The following is a 15,542-nucleotide window of genomic DNA, read 5'->3' as shown; positions in this document are numbered from 1 at the left end:
ATTTTGCTTGTCTAAATACATCGCTCCATCACTTTAATGAGGAGGGAGCAGATAGTTTACCTCCTTGTCATCATCAGTGTTGTGAAGGGTAGTGTGTACACTTAGACCACATCAGAGTCAGAGTGTAAGAAGGTCAATTTCCTCTGATAGAACTGTAATTGAGGGGGAGGACAAGGCAAATGCTTTGACTGCATAATCACTAGTTCCCTTAGTAATTACATAACACAGCTCGGACAGAAAAGCGATTGGATCCAGTACTGATGGGGTCTGCATGGGCAGCGGCACAGAAGGAACTGCCATGGACCCTAGGGTCAGAATAAGTCTGGACCAGCTTCTGTGAGGGCCTGGCAATGAGTATTGAGGTATCATTGAGTGTCAATGACATGCCCACAGGCAGAAGGCCAACTGGAAAATTGGTAGCATTGCCTTCTTGAAAGCGGCTATCTGTTTTACGATAGAAAATTGCCTGTGATATTTGGGGTGCAACAGAACCAAATGCAGGACATACTCAAAGTAAGAAAATGCTGGGTGTTTGTGACTTTTCATCAGGCTTTAAGTTGCAGGACGGGTTGAGTCCTGCTTGGCTTTCTTATGCATATGGTGCATTTTTTACATTGACTTACGAACAGACTTGGAGCAGAAATGCTACTTTTGCGTAGGGCCAACAACCCGACCAAGATAGAGAAAGGCCCCTGTGACTTGGAGCAGGAGCAAGACCTTTGTTTCAAATATGACTTCTTCTTATGCTCTGCAGTGTAAAGACTTGTCTTCCATTACCTCATTGCCTTCAGGTGTAGGAGGGCACAAAACTTTGTGCTCAAGTACCAGAGGCACATGTCGTGCAGGACTGTCATTAACATCTGTTTCCTGCAGTCGTGACACAGCTTGAATTCTGCTGCAGTACAGCTTTCATAGTTTGAAGTTGTCAGAAAACCAACAGAGCTGTGGATCATGCCAAAGGGTGTGAAAATAAAGGAACTGATGTCAGTGTGCTGGAGTAGCTCTGCCAGTTGTGGAAATTGAGGAGTTTGCAGTTAGAAAAAGGCATCAAAATCAACAACATAACTTCACAAGTTATGGTAGCTACTGAAGTCCAGCTGGTCAACTATCCACTCTAATAAAGAGTGAACTGGTAAAACTGTATTTATGTGTGTAACCGGTATTTATATAGTGCACCCATAGCCAAAAGTCAGCAGAATGCTGCACAAGGTCAAAAGCAAGCATGCAATCAAGAAGTGATAGCTGAGGCTTCTGAGAGAAGAAGTATAGTGTTATCTAAAAAGGTGTATCTACAAATCTTTCCTAAATTGGAGCAATACTTTACGACTTTCGGTATTCACAAAAGGCATTTAGGAGTAGTAAAGTTAGGATTCCCCATTTTACTACTCCTAAACTGAGACAAAATCCTAACTTTACGACTTTCGGTATTCACAAAGGGCATTTAGGGGTAGTAAAGTTAGGAATCCTAATTTTACTACTCCTAAATGACTTTTGTGAATACCGAAAGCCGTAAAGTTAGGATTTTGTCTCAGATTACTTTTGTGAATCGGGCCGACTATTTTTTTTCTAAAGCTCATTCCTCACCCTGAGGCAAGCTCTGAAAATCACCAATAAAAATATTAACCAATGGCAAATAGAATAAGCACAATAAAAAATGTTCAATTAACAAATAATGGAAACAAACACAAAATGCAAATTCAATTAAAAAAAAGAGAAAGGATGTAAGAGATTATCCACCTCACAATGTACTGGGGAAACATGGACCTCACAGAGCAATGTTGCCTGGAAAGAGATCTCAAAAGGTGGGAATACCTATCAGATTGTTTCCACAAGATCGGGTACAGATGTATCTCATGTCAGGTCCTGGATAAAGTTAATATCACCCCCTAAAATTATCGGACCAACTGCTCCCATAGTAATATTTTAAATCTGTCTTAATGAAACAGGTCCATCAAAAACTGGGGCATAATAGTTGACCAGGTGTAGAGAATTACCATTCATACTAGCTATCAACCAAACCCACCTTCCCTGGTGATCTCTAATCACATGGAGGACCAGCCAATCCAGCCCTCTGGATAGAAAAACTGCCACTCCCCTCACTGCCAGACCTGCTGTATCAAAATAAACTTTTTAATAATACTTTGAAATAAACGGTTCCGGGCAGTTGTTTTTCAAATGGGTCTCCTGTAAAAATAATACTTCTGGAGAGAAAGAGGTCAACCATCTAATCAGTCCCTCATACCTCCGTTTGTTTGACATACCATTGGCAATGCTGGAAATATATTTTGCTTTAGTACCCATTACATAGATAGCCTTTTTTTATTAGTGACATTCCTGTATACCATGTAGCTGGAAATTTGTGATTAATAATGATTCTCCTCACTTTTGCTATGCGTGCACCCCTCTACCCGCAAACCCCCTCAGCCCCAGACCCACTCACTGATACCCCACGTGCCCTGCAGACCGACTGATTACTGCGAGAGGGGAATCGCCCACAATATCCCTCTCCCTGTTCCAAGCTTTACAGGGTGCCCTGTTGCTGCACCAAAGAAGCACTCAGCCTCCTTCCTCTGCCTCCAGTGCCCCTCTCCAAAGAAAACCCTTAGGCCTCGCAAATTCTCAACCTCCTAAATTCGGGTTTTGTTAAAGTAGACAAATAATTTACGAAAGCCATTAGACATGCCCAGTTTTGTCAGTGTGGCATGGAGGAAGGACCATTTGAGAGAATTGAATGCCTTTCAGCATCTAACAGCGCTACTACAGAGGGGACAGTGGGAGAGAGTTTGTTGATCACTGAGAATAAAGTACGAAGATTTATTGAGGTGGAACGGTGTGGTATAAAGCCAGATTGCATGGAGGAAATTATATGATCCATCAGTAGAGAAAGGCAGTTAGCTAAAACTTTCTCCAGTATTTTAGTGCTGAACTTTTTAAGGGTTACTGGGCGGTACAAGGAGCAGTGAAAAGGAAGCTAGTTTAGCTTAAGTAAGAGTGTAATGAGAGACTCTCCTAGCATAGGGGGGAGAGAGCAACATTTAAGAGATTCAGCATACATATTTAATAAATGTGGGACCGGTAGCGGTTTATAAGCTTTGTAAAATGACCCATTGAGCCCATTGGACCTGGGGGCTGTAGTTCTGGTCTTCTATGGCCTGTGAGACTTCCTCACATGTAATGGGGATGGCAAGGAATTTCTATTGGCTGGCCTTGTGCCACAAAATGGCAATTTCAGACGGACAGTTGGATAGAGCCACTTCACTGGCGCCAGGGCAAGACGTTCCCAGTGCCTTGTAGAAATCGGTAAAATCTGCCAGAATGGAGGCATCATTTGTAACGTCAGTGCCATCCAGTCGCCGCAGATGGGTGACATGTGTGGCCTGGTGTGGGGGACGAAGCAAGCAAGCCAGTGTTTGGCCGGGGCGCTCACCCTCACCATACGGGCACGCCCTTGTGTATTTTCCCTGGAAGGCTACTTCGCATTGGGCAAGGTCCTGGAACTCATGCATTAATTTGGATCTATCGTGGATCCGATGGGCTTGTGATACTCCTCCATTGGGAGAGTCTAACGCCCAGAGATTGTCCTCTATCTTAGTTAGGTTGCTCAAGATAGCACAAAGCACCCCTGCTTGCTTCGAGATACATACTCCTCTCACAAAGACCTTAAAGGCCTCCCATAGATTAGAGGGATTCTCAACAAAACCAACATTAATGGAAAATAAATAAATAATGGCCTCTCGAACTTCAGAGTGAAAGAAAGGTATGAGTATGTGCAACATGAGTAGCACAGGAGCATGATCCAACAACGTGGGGGAGAAGTGCACAATAGTGTGTAACCATAGGAGAGCGCCTTGAGTCATAAAGCAATGATAAATGCATGCCCACACATTATGCAGGGCAGAGTAAAAGTATAAACTTGCTTTGGAAATTTATGACACCATGAATCCGTCAAATGAAATATATCAAGAAGGTCTGTAAAGAGGGGGGTTTAAAAATAGATGAAGAGCCAGTGGAATAAAGTTCTGGTTGCTGAGTAAGGTTCTGATCGCCTCCCAATATAATCGGTCTGATACTGGCCGATTTGGGAAGATAAATCAGCAAAGAATTCAGGGGAGTTGGTGTTTAGTAAATATACGTTGACTAGTAACACTGTTTCACCCGCCAACTGCCCCATCACAAATAAGTATCGACCAGCGGGATCCAAGGTAGTCTGCGTCAACTGGAAGGGGACACCACTATGAATCAAGATACATACCCCTCGCAAATAGAAACTATAGTGAGAGGAATAGCAATGCGTGCCCCAGGAGGATGCAAACCTACTGTCTTATCCAGGAGCCAAATTTGTCTCTTTGAGGAAGGCCACCTGAACTCCATGGTGGTGTAAATAAGTGAGGACTGGTTTCCCTTTTCGGGGGTTGTTCAAACTGCTAATATTTCACGTCATGCAAGCGAACTATCATACCGTGTTTCTACTAGTGGCTGAGGGCATAATGTTCTAAAACAGAATTAAACATGAATAAAACCGATAAGGGTAGACTCAATGTGTACTACAGCAATAGCAACGCTTCAAAACAAGATAATTCAAACTGACAAAAAACAGACCCCCTCCCACTCCAACCGAAACGAAGGCTGGATAACCCAAATAGCCCAAAAAGAGAACAAAAACATAAACCTAGTGGTATACACCACAGGGGGTTGACAACACCTGGATGAGCAAATCCCAGAAAGAGCAATAATTGAAAATTGTCAAAAGTCATTGAGCAATTGAGTAATAGAAGAAGAAATAACATAGCACAATACAATTCACTGTATAAACAATCGGCCTGGGCCTGCAGAGGCATCACATAACATATAACAAGCTACAGCTAACTATATTCACAGAGTATCGAAATGTATAGAGTAATATACAATGAATGTATTTCGGGGGAGGCGGGCGCCAGGTCTGCAGCAGCCACAGCACCCGGACTAGTGCTAGGTGGAGAGTCACCAGTAGGGTGCTTCTTGCAGAATCCTTAAGCATCTGCAGGGGTGTTTTGAAGATATGATGCACGCCATCAAGTTCCACCCAGAGGTGTGCAGGATAGAGCATCCTGTATTTTAGTCACATCTTTTGGAGGGTGTGTTTAAAGTCTGTAAATTTGCAATGTAACTCTTGGACCAAAGGGGTGTAGTAGAAATATAGAATCATTTGAGAGCCCTGGTATTACTGTGAATGCTTGTCCTGAGCCATTCGGAGATCAGTGTCCCGGTCTCTAAAATTGAGGAGACTGGAAATAATCAGTTGTGGTAGTGCTCCCAGAACTGGCCGGGGACCGAGTGTGCAATGCGCTCTTTCGAACACAAAAGTACCAGTAAAAGGGCTTCCTGTCAAAAAGCTCCAGTAAGAGGTGTTCCCCAAAGATATCTGTGTTTTAGTGGATTCCAATATGCCATCTATACGAATATTGTTACGACAAGATCTCACCTCCAAGTCTTCATTCTTGGCTGCAGTAGACTTGAGGATGCGCTCCAATTGCTCTACGTGCATCATTGTGTCAGCATTGCCGACCTCGATCTCAAAAATTCTGCGCTCCGCATCATAAAGCCTCACATTATGATGGTCGAGCCACCCGGACATGGCATCAAAACAGCGTTCTGGAGTCTATAGAATTAAAGCTGGCTCAAAGTTCAGCCATAATTGTGGCCATGCCATCTGACAGAGGGTCAGCCATTGTATGCTCCGAGTCACTAATGGAATGAGTGGGCGACCGTTGGCAGCATGGGGTGCTAGCTGGTTCGAAGGTAAGTTGTTTCACTCTGGAGTCACCACGTCCCATTGGAGTACAAGCACTAGTATTTCCAAGGAATGAGCGCTGGAACCAGCTGTAATAGTAGGCAGTGCGTAGAAGAGCAGGCAAAATAATCTAGGAAGCTAAATCTTAGGTGCCTGTTTTTATTAAAGAAGCCAAACTCCCTAAGAAAACAAGATACAAGGTGACACAAGAAAGTAGTGCCCGACTTCAATCGCTTTACCTATCTAAACGCATACCAGTAGGCTTTGAGTATCTTACATAACAGAAGTGTAAATACGTCGGCTTGATAATATCACAAAGTCAGCTAAGATTCTGGAATCCTAATGGCTTTAAAGAATTGGGCATCTTCTTATTGACGGGTAAGTGTATTACTTGACAAGAATGCAGGCTTGGTGTGGCGATCGCTGCAAGTTGTTCTTTTTGGGGTTCCAGCAGATTACCCTTTTTTTGAAAAATCACTGTCGGGAATCCAGTTTAAATCCCTACCCAGTCATCCAATCACTTTTGATGTCAAAACTCAAGCAAATTGGAAATTTGGTATAGATTACTACGTGAGCAGGGGAGAAGGCATTATGTGGAATGTTTTTGGGAAAAAGTCAGCCTGTCCACACAATGCACTTTTTCGGAGGAGGATTGGCAGTCTGTTTCGATGTTAGGTCATAAGGCTCTAAGAGCAGCAAATATTAAAGAGGATGTCCTTCCTATCTCGCTGGATGGCTTATTACACTCCTGCAACCCTCAACAGAATGTATCCGGTGGTGGAAGATCATTGCTTTCACTGTCAGCAACAGGGGATGGGAGGTTGGCTACGTATTATTTTTACGTGCCAGAGGCTGGAACTGTTTTGGTGAAAGGTCTTTGCTACTCTTAGTCTTTGCCTCCAGATTCATACAGTCCCGGAGGCAGGTGTGGCACTTTTTGGGTTTGTTAGTAAGAATCTGGGCTCCAGTATTTCAAAGTAGGGACAGGTGTTTATATAGATTGTCTCTTTAACTGCTCGCCCATTAATTTTATAGACCTGGAGATTATCTGGGGTTCCACTATAACAAGAGTTGTTTAATTAAATGCTTAGGATAAAAATATTTGAGGAGGCATAAGCAAAATGGGTGGGGGGTTTAAAAAGATTTAATGCCACTTGGCAGTTTATTGATACTCTAGAATAGTTGAGCCCCAACTCAGCAACAGCACCACTGATGGTTCCATGAGGGCTAGCTATAGATATGAGGGATTCTCAATTCTTGTACTATGCATGACATATGTAAGGTGTGTTATTTGGCCTTTTGTCATTGATTTAAAACTACACCCTAATGAGTAAGGATGCTTTTTGCTCGCAACATGGGCTTGAAGGATCTAGATGACCTGAGCAGCTTGCTTTTTGTACTTATTGCCATTAGTATGACTATAATATCCACTTAATGGTAATTGTTGAAGAGATGAAGTATTTGTAAAAGTGGTGGGGGTTTAGTATGGCCCAATGACACTTTATTGATGACTGCTAGTATAGCTGTACTGTACAACATTTTACAGCATTGTATGAACAAAGCAAGTTGGGAGAAAGAGCCCTAAATTGTCACTTTATTGATTCTTACAATACATCTCATCATTACTGTTTTTAATGGATCGATTGTCCTAAACTATGTGACGATTTGTCTATTTATACATGTTCTCGTAATATCAATTGGTATTTTGCATAATTTTTTATGGTATGTTTTTTATATGTAATTGATCTATGATTCTGCTCAATAAGATAAAGAGTAGAACCCAGTGTAGTGAAATTGGGGGATATCTAGAAGTCTAAAGTTGTCACTCAAAGTAGTCCTGGGCCTCTTAGCAAACTAGAGACATTATATCAAATAATCCTTATGGGACATATTTTTGAACTGGGGAGTCACTGAAGAATGTAAAGAAAAAGATGGATACGTTTAAGCATTGTTTCTATTTGGTACTGAACCTCCATTGGATGATGAGCCGATGTACAAAGCCCATTCACAGCCACAAAGTCAACAGTTCGCAAAATGTACAGGTTTGTAACTGTAAAAAGACTTTTGGTAGTTACTACACCCATTTTGGTGAGTTGGAAAAGCCTTTCTGGATCACAAAATGAGTTTTATGATCCATTCTGAATTGCAGTTAGAAAGGGGCTTGTTGTGCTTTTAATTTGACACATTAGGACACTCCAAAGCCCTGCACTCCCGAGAGGAGGCAAATGTACTGCTGTACCTTTAAAACAAACGTAAAACATCACTCCCAAAAGATGAGGCGATAAAACAAGACCCTGCACTTTCTTAAGGCGGGGCAAGGAAACAAATTCAGGTGCATTTAAAGTAACACACACATGTTTATTAATTCAATATTTTGGAAAGGAAGACAAAATATATCGGTTGATGCAGACTCCCAAATATCAAGTAACTTAAGCACAAAACCAGAATAACATGTAGCATATATATACATGTAGCAAAGAGCAAATTAACTTAGAAATTACATACACAAAGTAAGTAACACCTCACCGATCGATCATGCAACATCCTTGCCAACTCAAGCTGGAGGAGCCCTTCGACAGCCCAGGAAGGAGTTTTATTGGGACTCTCCAAATTTCCGTTTTCTTGTGACAACACGTCTGTCCCACAAGTGAGCTCCTAGCTGCCCATGAAGACTCCTTGCCTTTAATACCTTTACTCAACGTGAGAAGAAGGTTCTAGAAACTTCGCCCCCTTTCTTCTGTTACGAAAAACCGAGCTGACCGTACTAGTCTGTGTCAAAGTCAAAACAGAAGCTGGCCAGCCCCTGTATTTTGACTCCGAGACAGAGCTGTACATTCCACACATTCCCTGAAAGGTACCAAGCAATCATCCCACAAAACATGTTCCAGTTCACTCTGATAGGGAGGAGCGAAAACAAGTGAAGAGCGAAAACATCCCTTCCCCCCTTTGCAGCTACGTGAGAGCACAGAAAATGGAGTCTGTTACACAAGATAGAGTCAGCACACAAAATGGAGTAAATTATGCAAAATGGAGCCAATGGTCAATATATCATTAATATCACTGCAGGGCTTCAAAGAGGTGTCCCCTCATAATTGAAAGTCACATTGATAGGTATGACTGGTTTGCGACATCAGCCGTGGTTGCAAACCATACATCAGTCACCATCACCGCAAAGGAGGCAGTAATTGATTTGCAAAGGAGAAAGTAAATCGCATCCGCAGCCTAAGGGGGACTAGGCAGCATTCCAGGGAAACACTGCCTGCTCCCCTAATGTTTCCCAATTGTTTTTTTTTTTTTAAAGCAGCACTGATTCCTTTAAGGAGCATTGGCTGGGGAATTCAAACACATGGATGTTGGTCTGTGGTTCCCTACAGATAACCATGCCTGTGTTTGAAGCCAATCTCAGGGAGCTGTAAAATACTAAGCAGCCTAATAATACAAATTAGGCAGGACGTTCTCTGACCTCCTACAATGGGACATTTTGCAATGCGACCTATTCGTTTTCAGGTCACATTGCATAATTAAAGACTGGTCGCAAAAATTCAGTGTGCAGTTTGCAACCACTTTTTCTGCCCATTCCTTTGATACATATGACTCGTTCATACAGTAAAGAAACTTTAACGAAAACACGTTAACCACTGTAAAGAAAAGTAGTTATAAGTAAATTGACATATTAGGATCTAGAAACATTTTGAGTTTTTTGGTGCTCTTTAAAATGTAATCCACTAATAACATGTGAAATTTGGAACCATGGACCACATGTACTAAAATTTTCGTTTGTGATTTCCTAATAACGAATTTTAGCGATTCGCTGTTAGGAAATTGCAAACAGCTATGTACAACAGTGTGTTTTACACTGTTTGCAATTCCCTATGTACTAATGTGTCTTTGGCCTATTAGGCGATTCCTAATGGGATCGCAATTGTCCTACCTCATTAATATTCATGAGGTAGATCGCAATTTGCAACACATTGGGAATTGCTAAAACACTGGGCTGGTGGCCTGCTGGGGACAGCAGACCACCATGTCTGATTTTTAATAAAGCAACTCTTTTTATCAAATGCGGTCCGTTTTACTTAAAGGAAAAGGGGATGCGTTCCAACCAGAAAAATGAAATATTTCAGTTTCCTTTTTTAAGAGTAGGCAGTGGTCCATGGGACCACTGCCTGCCCTTAAATGTTTTTGCATGCATTCACAAAGGGCAAGGTGTCCCTTTGAAACCCTATCCTATTTGAGAACGAATGGGTTCCACCAGCTTGAAGTAGGCGGTAAACTGCGAATGTTTCACGACCGCATTCGGGTTGCAAAACATTCTTACATATCATTGTGAGTTGCAATTAACCCGCCCCTTCCTAATACCGACTCGCTAACCCATTTAGCGAATCGGTAATAGCCTAGCACCATATCTCAGCTTTGAGCAAGCAAACCATGTAATGCATCACATATAGTTGTGTACTAAAAGATGTGCTTTTAGATATGATAATTAGTATTGTGTGTGAAGTTGGTACTTATACATAAATATGTTTCTTCAATCTAGAAGATCCAGTCGACCCCTCATCTACTACCAATAGAAGGAAAAGAGGGAAAACTCCCGATAAACAATTGACTACCTCACCAAAGAAGAAACCTGTGCGTGTCTCAAATACAGGGGAACAACCATCAGGTATCTGTGCCCATCAAAGCCTTTTTGGCACATATTGGATTTGGCACTGAGAGTGGTTAGAGTTGGGAAAGGCCATGCTTGTTTGGAAGCACTTGTGGTTTACTCTTGCAGTAGATGTGCTTCTGACTTGAGCTCTGTGTAGACATAAATACGTTTGATCCTCTAGTGATGCAGCAATGTTTTATGCATGGTGGAAGCTTATACTATGCATTTTTCTTAAATACAGAAGATCCAGAGGACCCCTCATCTCCTACCAAAGGTGATAAAAAACCCAAGAAACAATTGTCTAAGTCACCAAAGAAGAAACCCAGTCATGTGACAAACACAGAGGAAGAACCTATAGGTATGACAGTGGATATAAAAGTATTGAAAACAAATTAATAGATCTGAACGTTGAGTTTTGTAGAACTATAGAAACACATATATCTAAAACAGGGGGAACATTATTGACCCAATATGACCCAACCCAAGCCACATTCTTGAGGTAACCACTAAGTAAGTCATTAACATTGTAAATGGTTATATGCAATTGTATCTTATGTAGATATCATTAAAACATGCTATGGACCCCATGATCTTGGAACACCATTTGAACCCCCTGGTCTAGAAAATTTTGAAGAGGTTATACCAAATAAAAATAATCTTTAAGAGTTATGTTATGCTATGTTATAAATACTTATAGAGAGCACAAATACCCGTGGGTGTCTTGGCGCTAGCTCTGCTTAACTGAAAGAGGTGACCTAATAGTAGGTGAACTGCCACAATATCAATGTTTTCCTGAAGGTAATGAGGCTGGGAATGGCTTTGATATGTAAAATTTGTGAAATCCAGATTTTAGAAGTAGATAACCCAAAGCTTTTGAAGAATGTTTGAAATTGGGAAGCCTGCGTCTTTTTTCTCCCGCTGAGCATACATTTCTAGGTGGTTCGTAGCAGATGAAACTCTGTTCAGGAAAGCTGGGCCAGAATCATTCAGTACTTTAGAGGCTTCACATAAGGCTTTAAACTTAATTCTCTGTCTGACTGGGCACCAATGAAGCTTACAAAGGAATATGGAGACCAACTAATGTTTTGGGATGCCTAGCAACATTCGTGCAGCCTCATTCTGCATGGTTTGGAGTTTGTTCAAATGTAGTTGTTGCATATTGAGATGAAGACTATTACAATAGTCTAATTTTGAAGTTAATCGCTTGGGGAGTCTGCTGACCTTAGTTAAGGTACCACCGCCGCACTTGACTAAATTGGAAGATGTTAGGCAAATCATTTTGGGACTAATGCACAAAATTTTCATTAGCAAAAAGTCATTTCACATTGCGCACAAACTTTTTCTGAACATAAAAGAAATTTGGGAACTAACCAATGTACTAATAGTTCAGTACACAAATTTCCGTACAGCAGTGGGTTACAATCCAACTTACCTCACCACTATTCATGAGGTCAAAAATTGGAACTCAGTATGACTGGGCCATGACACTAACCGTGGTCAGCCAAAAACCCCTAAAAACCAGGGCAATTTCTTCTTGCCTTCTTCTGTGAAGCAGAGGGGATGCAATTTAATTTGAGTTGATTTAAGCTCAGATACGCGGTGTCCTTTCTGATGCTTTTGGTGTGAAGAGTGTTTGTCCCTCCCAGCCGCTGCTGTTCATCTTTTCTTAATTGTATTTTCGGAATTGGATGACTTAACTCCACTTAATGCGTCACTTCTGCCTTGGATGGTTTCCTTTCTTGCGATTCCTTTCCCCTTGGTTTCAGGTCGATTCCGGCCTTGATGTACTGCTTCTCCATTATTTTGTGCTATTTAGCTGAACTCTTTAGGTTGCTTTTTCCTAAATGTCTTTTGACACTCTGTCCTGATGATGCCCCTAGCCAATTTAACCTTAAGGGCTGAAACATCGACCTATTCATTAGCATTAACTATTGGAGATATTTCTTTTGTTTTGAATACCTTCTGTTTTTTTATTGACTTTCACATTTATTGTTGTTTATGTCCATCCTATTATCCTTAGCATTATGTGATTCTTGTTTGCATCTGAATTTTACAAATTTTTCACTGCGCCGTCACTTCATCACTGTATTGGATTGTGTATTTTATGTACATAATTTTTGTCAAACAACTGCTGTAATTACTTATTTATCTATCATATTCATTACATTTTGGCTTATCTGTCTTGCTCCTCGTTTTTCCAAGTTTCCCCGGCAAACCAATTGTTTGATATATTCATCCAGATTTGATGCCATCACTGGCATGGTGGCCTGCTTAGGTCAGCAGACCACCATGTGTGATCACATTTAGATAATGTAAAAAATATCTTTTATATGCAACTCCTTTTATTTAAAGGAAATGGCATTATGTAGCACTGACACTTGAGCTCTTAATTATAACATGTATATGATCCATGGAGAGACCTCCTTTGTACCACGGCAGATCATATTTAACGTATGCCACTCTAGGCAGCTTATTTCCCCAGTGGAAAGCTCTGAAGTATTTGCAACCTTTCTGGAAAAACATTGGCAGGATTTCAAAGGGGTAATTGGCACAGAAGAACAACCTTATGGACAAGGACACTATCCACAAGGGAGATATGTAGTTAGTTGTAATGGAGGACATATTCAAGTAGGGAGTCCAGTAGGGATACCAAATTTGAGTTTATCAACCAGCTGTGGATCCCTGGTGAGATATATACCTATGTATTTAAAGTTGTTTCTAGCTTCCTTCAATCAGGGTTGCTAATCCAATGCTAGTTTCCTACCCTGGAGCAGGAAGATTAAGGATTTATCCCAATTTACCACCAAGCCCGAGGACTCTCTAAACTTTCCAAGGATCTCCAAGAGCCTATTCCCTATACCCTGTGGAAACCAAGCATTTAACAACAGGTGATCTGTGTAAACGGAGGCAACATTATCCTGCTATTGTTGCAGTCTAGGCTCAGGACCAAACCGTTCTTCCTGATCCTAGTCACCAGCAGGTCAATGGCATGCATACCCCTGAAGCATTCATTGGTAAAAATAGCAGATATTACTCCATTGACACACACATGTAACACTGGGTTTATTTACAGGATTGTGACATATGCCTAGAAGCAGTACCCCAGCTCCATCCAATATAATGCCGGAATTACCTGTTAGGTCAGTGGTCAATGCCAATGAAAGACGTAGCCATCTCAGTTTGTGCCCTGTTGCTCTCAACATCATAAAGATGTTTTGTTCTGGATAGATCAGTGATGGAACTACCTTCACAAGGTGACCATAAAGGTCTTTAGTGAAGACTTTTTTGACGTGGGAGATTCAGCAGTAAGAGCCACACCTATATAGTAGATGACTTGGTTTTGGCACAACAGCAATGGTTGCCACGCAGAGATCTTCTGGGAGGATCCCTATGTGTACCGAATTTTCAGCAATAGTTCACAAATGCAGTATCATGACTGGAGACCAGCACTTACCTGCCTCGGCTGGGAGGGCAATTTGTCCCAGTGTCTTTGCATCATTCATGAATGTCAATGCCTTTGCCAGCTCATCAACCGTAGGCAGATGACTTTAGATGTAGCAGCTACTCCACCAACAAGGCAGTGGAGGAGGTAAACTCGGCACATGGGAAGCTGTAAGATGCACCAGCCTCCCCCTGTCAGTCTTTTAAAAGCAAAAGGAATACAACAAGAAATAGGATTATATGTATATTTTAAATACAGACCAATTTTGAAGTCCAGCACTGTTTACCTTTAAACTACAATATGGAACTCCAGATACCTTTTAATATATATTTAAATGAGTAACAGCCCCAATCTTGAATTAGAACTAACATGCCTCTGCCGCAATTTATGTATTTATTCATGTACGTTTTTTTTAATATGCTGTGACTTCACTAGTTAGGGTGTTAGAGCGCTCAACAGAGAACATTTTTAGCTGAGGCTGGCTCTCAGGCATACATTTAACTGTGAATGAGTAAACTAACCTCAGAAAAACAAAGCATTAAGGTAATTCCAATTTTCATTATCAACATCTTTGGAATCCCTTCAGCTCTGATTCTGGCACCTCTACGGGGACTTCCATTTAGAAGGGTGCATTACTCTCCAAAAGTCTCATTACTGACTACTGAGAATCATAAGTACCTAGCCATTACAACTGTTTTTAGCTTTCTCCACCCTACGGGTTTAGAGACGCGGTAGAAGCCCTCGCCTTGGTCCTACACTCCACGTGGTTGTACTCACATTCGTAAAACAATGGACACAAAATTGGAACCCATGGGCCTCAATGCCTTGACTATAAGATACCCCCCTATTCTCTCCAAAAATGCAGCAAAAAGACTTAAACACCAATTACTCAAAACTTACCCTGAAACACTTATGTCAGACCCATATTTCTGCTCTAGCAAGGGAACTATAACCAATGACCTCATTTTTTACACAAAATGGCGAGCTCAGTGGAGGAATATATTGCACTTCATGCTACGAATTTCCTACACCAGAAAAACACCCCATGGACTTAGACTATCTATCCCTCCCTCGCCCTTCTGCTGGGCGGATGTTACCACATCTATATACAACAATGGGAACATTCTAATACAATCCTCGAACAAAAAACTGACAGTAGTGGCCAAGATCTTTCCTATCCTCAAGAAGATAGTAGACAATAAGATCCACCTTTCCTCCCAAAACTACCCTAGCGACCTAAACGAAGCAATCTCTTCCCCTACAACTCCCATATCTACTCCAACCTCACGCAGCTCACCTCCAGTCGTCAGGGATTACTGATCCACCTTCTCTGATATTATACCCATTCTAGAGCTCTCATCTCCGACAGAGCCAGAGAATCAACCCACGACTGGGTGAATTATTGCATCAGCTACCACGCCACTACTAGGGCAAACATAGACTCCCCCATCACCAGAACCTTTCCTTCTCTCTTTGTTTCCCCTCGCCCCCCAGCGAGGCACCCTCTGGTACCCCCAAAGCCCCCCTCTCTACCACAAAAAACATTTATCCAAACCTGTATCCCCTCATCTATCTCACATAAGTCCCCCCAGGTCCCTTGACCACCCCTTATTCGGCCCTACTGCTCCCCATCCCCCAGCATCAAGTAATACTCAGCCAGGCCCTCATCAAAACCACCCTGA

General features: G+C 41.8%; 1 protein-coding gene across 5 annotated transcripts in view; it reads left to right on the top strand.

Annotated features, from left to right (window-relative positions):
* PRG4 (proteoglycan 4) overlaps positions 1 to 15,542 on the top strand; it is a 331,309-nt gene that overhangs the window by 127,056 nt on the left and 188,711 nt on the right. For all 5 annotated transcript variants that reach the window (XM_085601683.1, XM_085601686.1, XM_085601685.1 and 2 more), the window contains exons 9-10: positions 10,308 to 10,433; positions 10,660 to 10,776. In XM_085601683.1, coding sequence (XP_085457809.1) covers positions 10,308 to 10,433; positions 10,660 to 10,776 — 243 coding nt within the window. The remainder of the gene's footprint in view (positions 1 to 10,307; positions 10,434 to 10,659; positions 10,777 to 15,542) is intronic.

This window comes from Triturus cristatus, chromosome 4_2 (assembly GCF_964204655.1).
Source record: "Triturus cristatus chromosome 4_2, aTriCri1.1, whole genome shotgun sequence".
Classification (NCBI taxonomy): Eukaryota; Metazoa; Chordata; class Amphibia; order Caudata; family Salamandridae; genus Triturus; species Triturus cristatus.
Note: the sequence above shows the minus strand (reverse complement) of the source record. Positions and strands in the feature narration are given on the sequence as shown.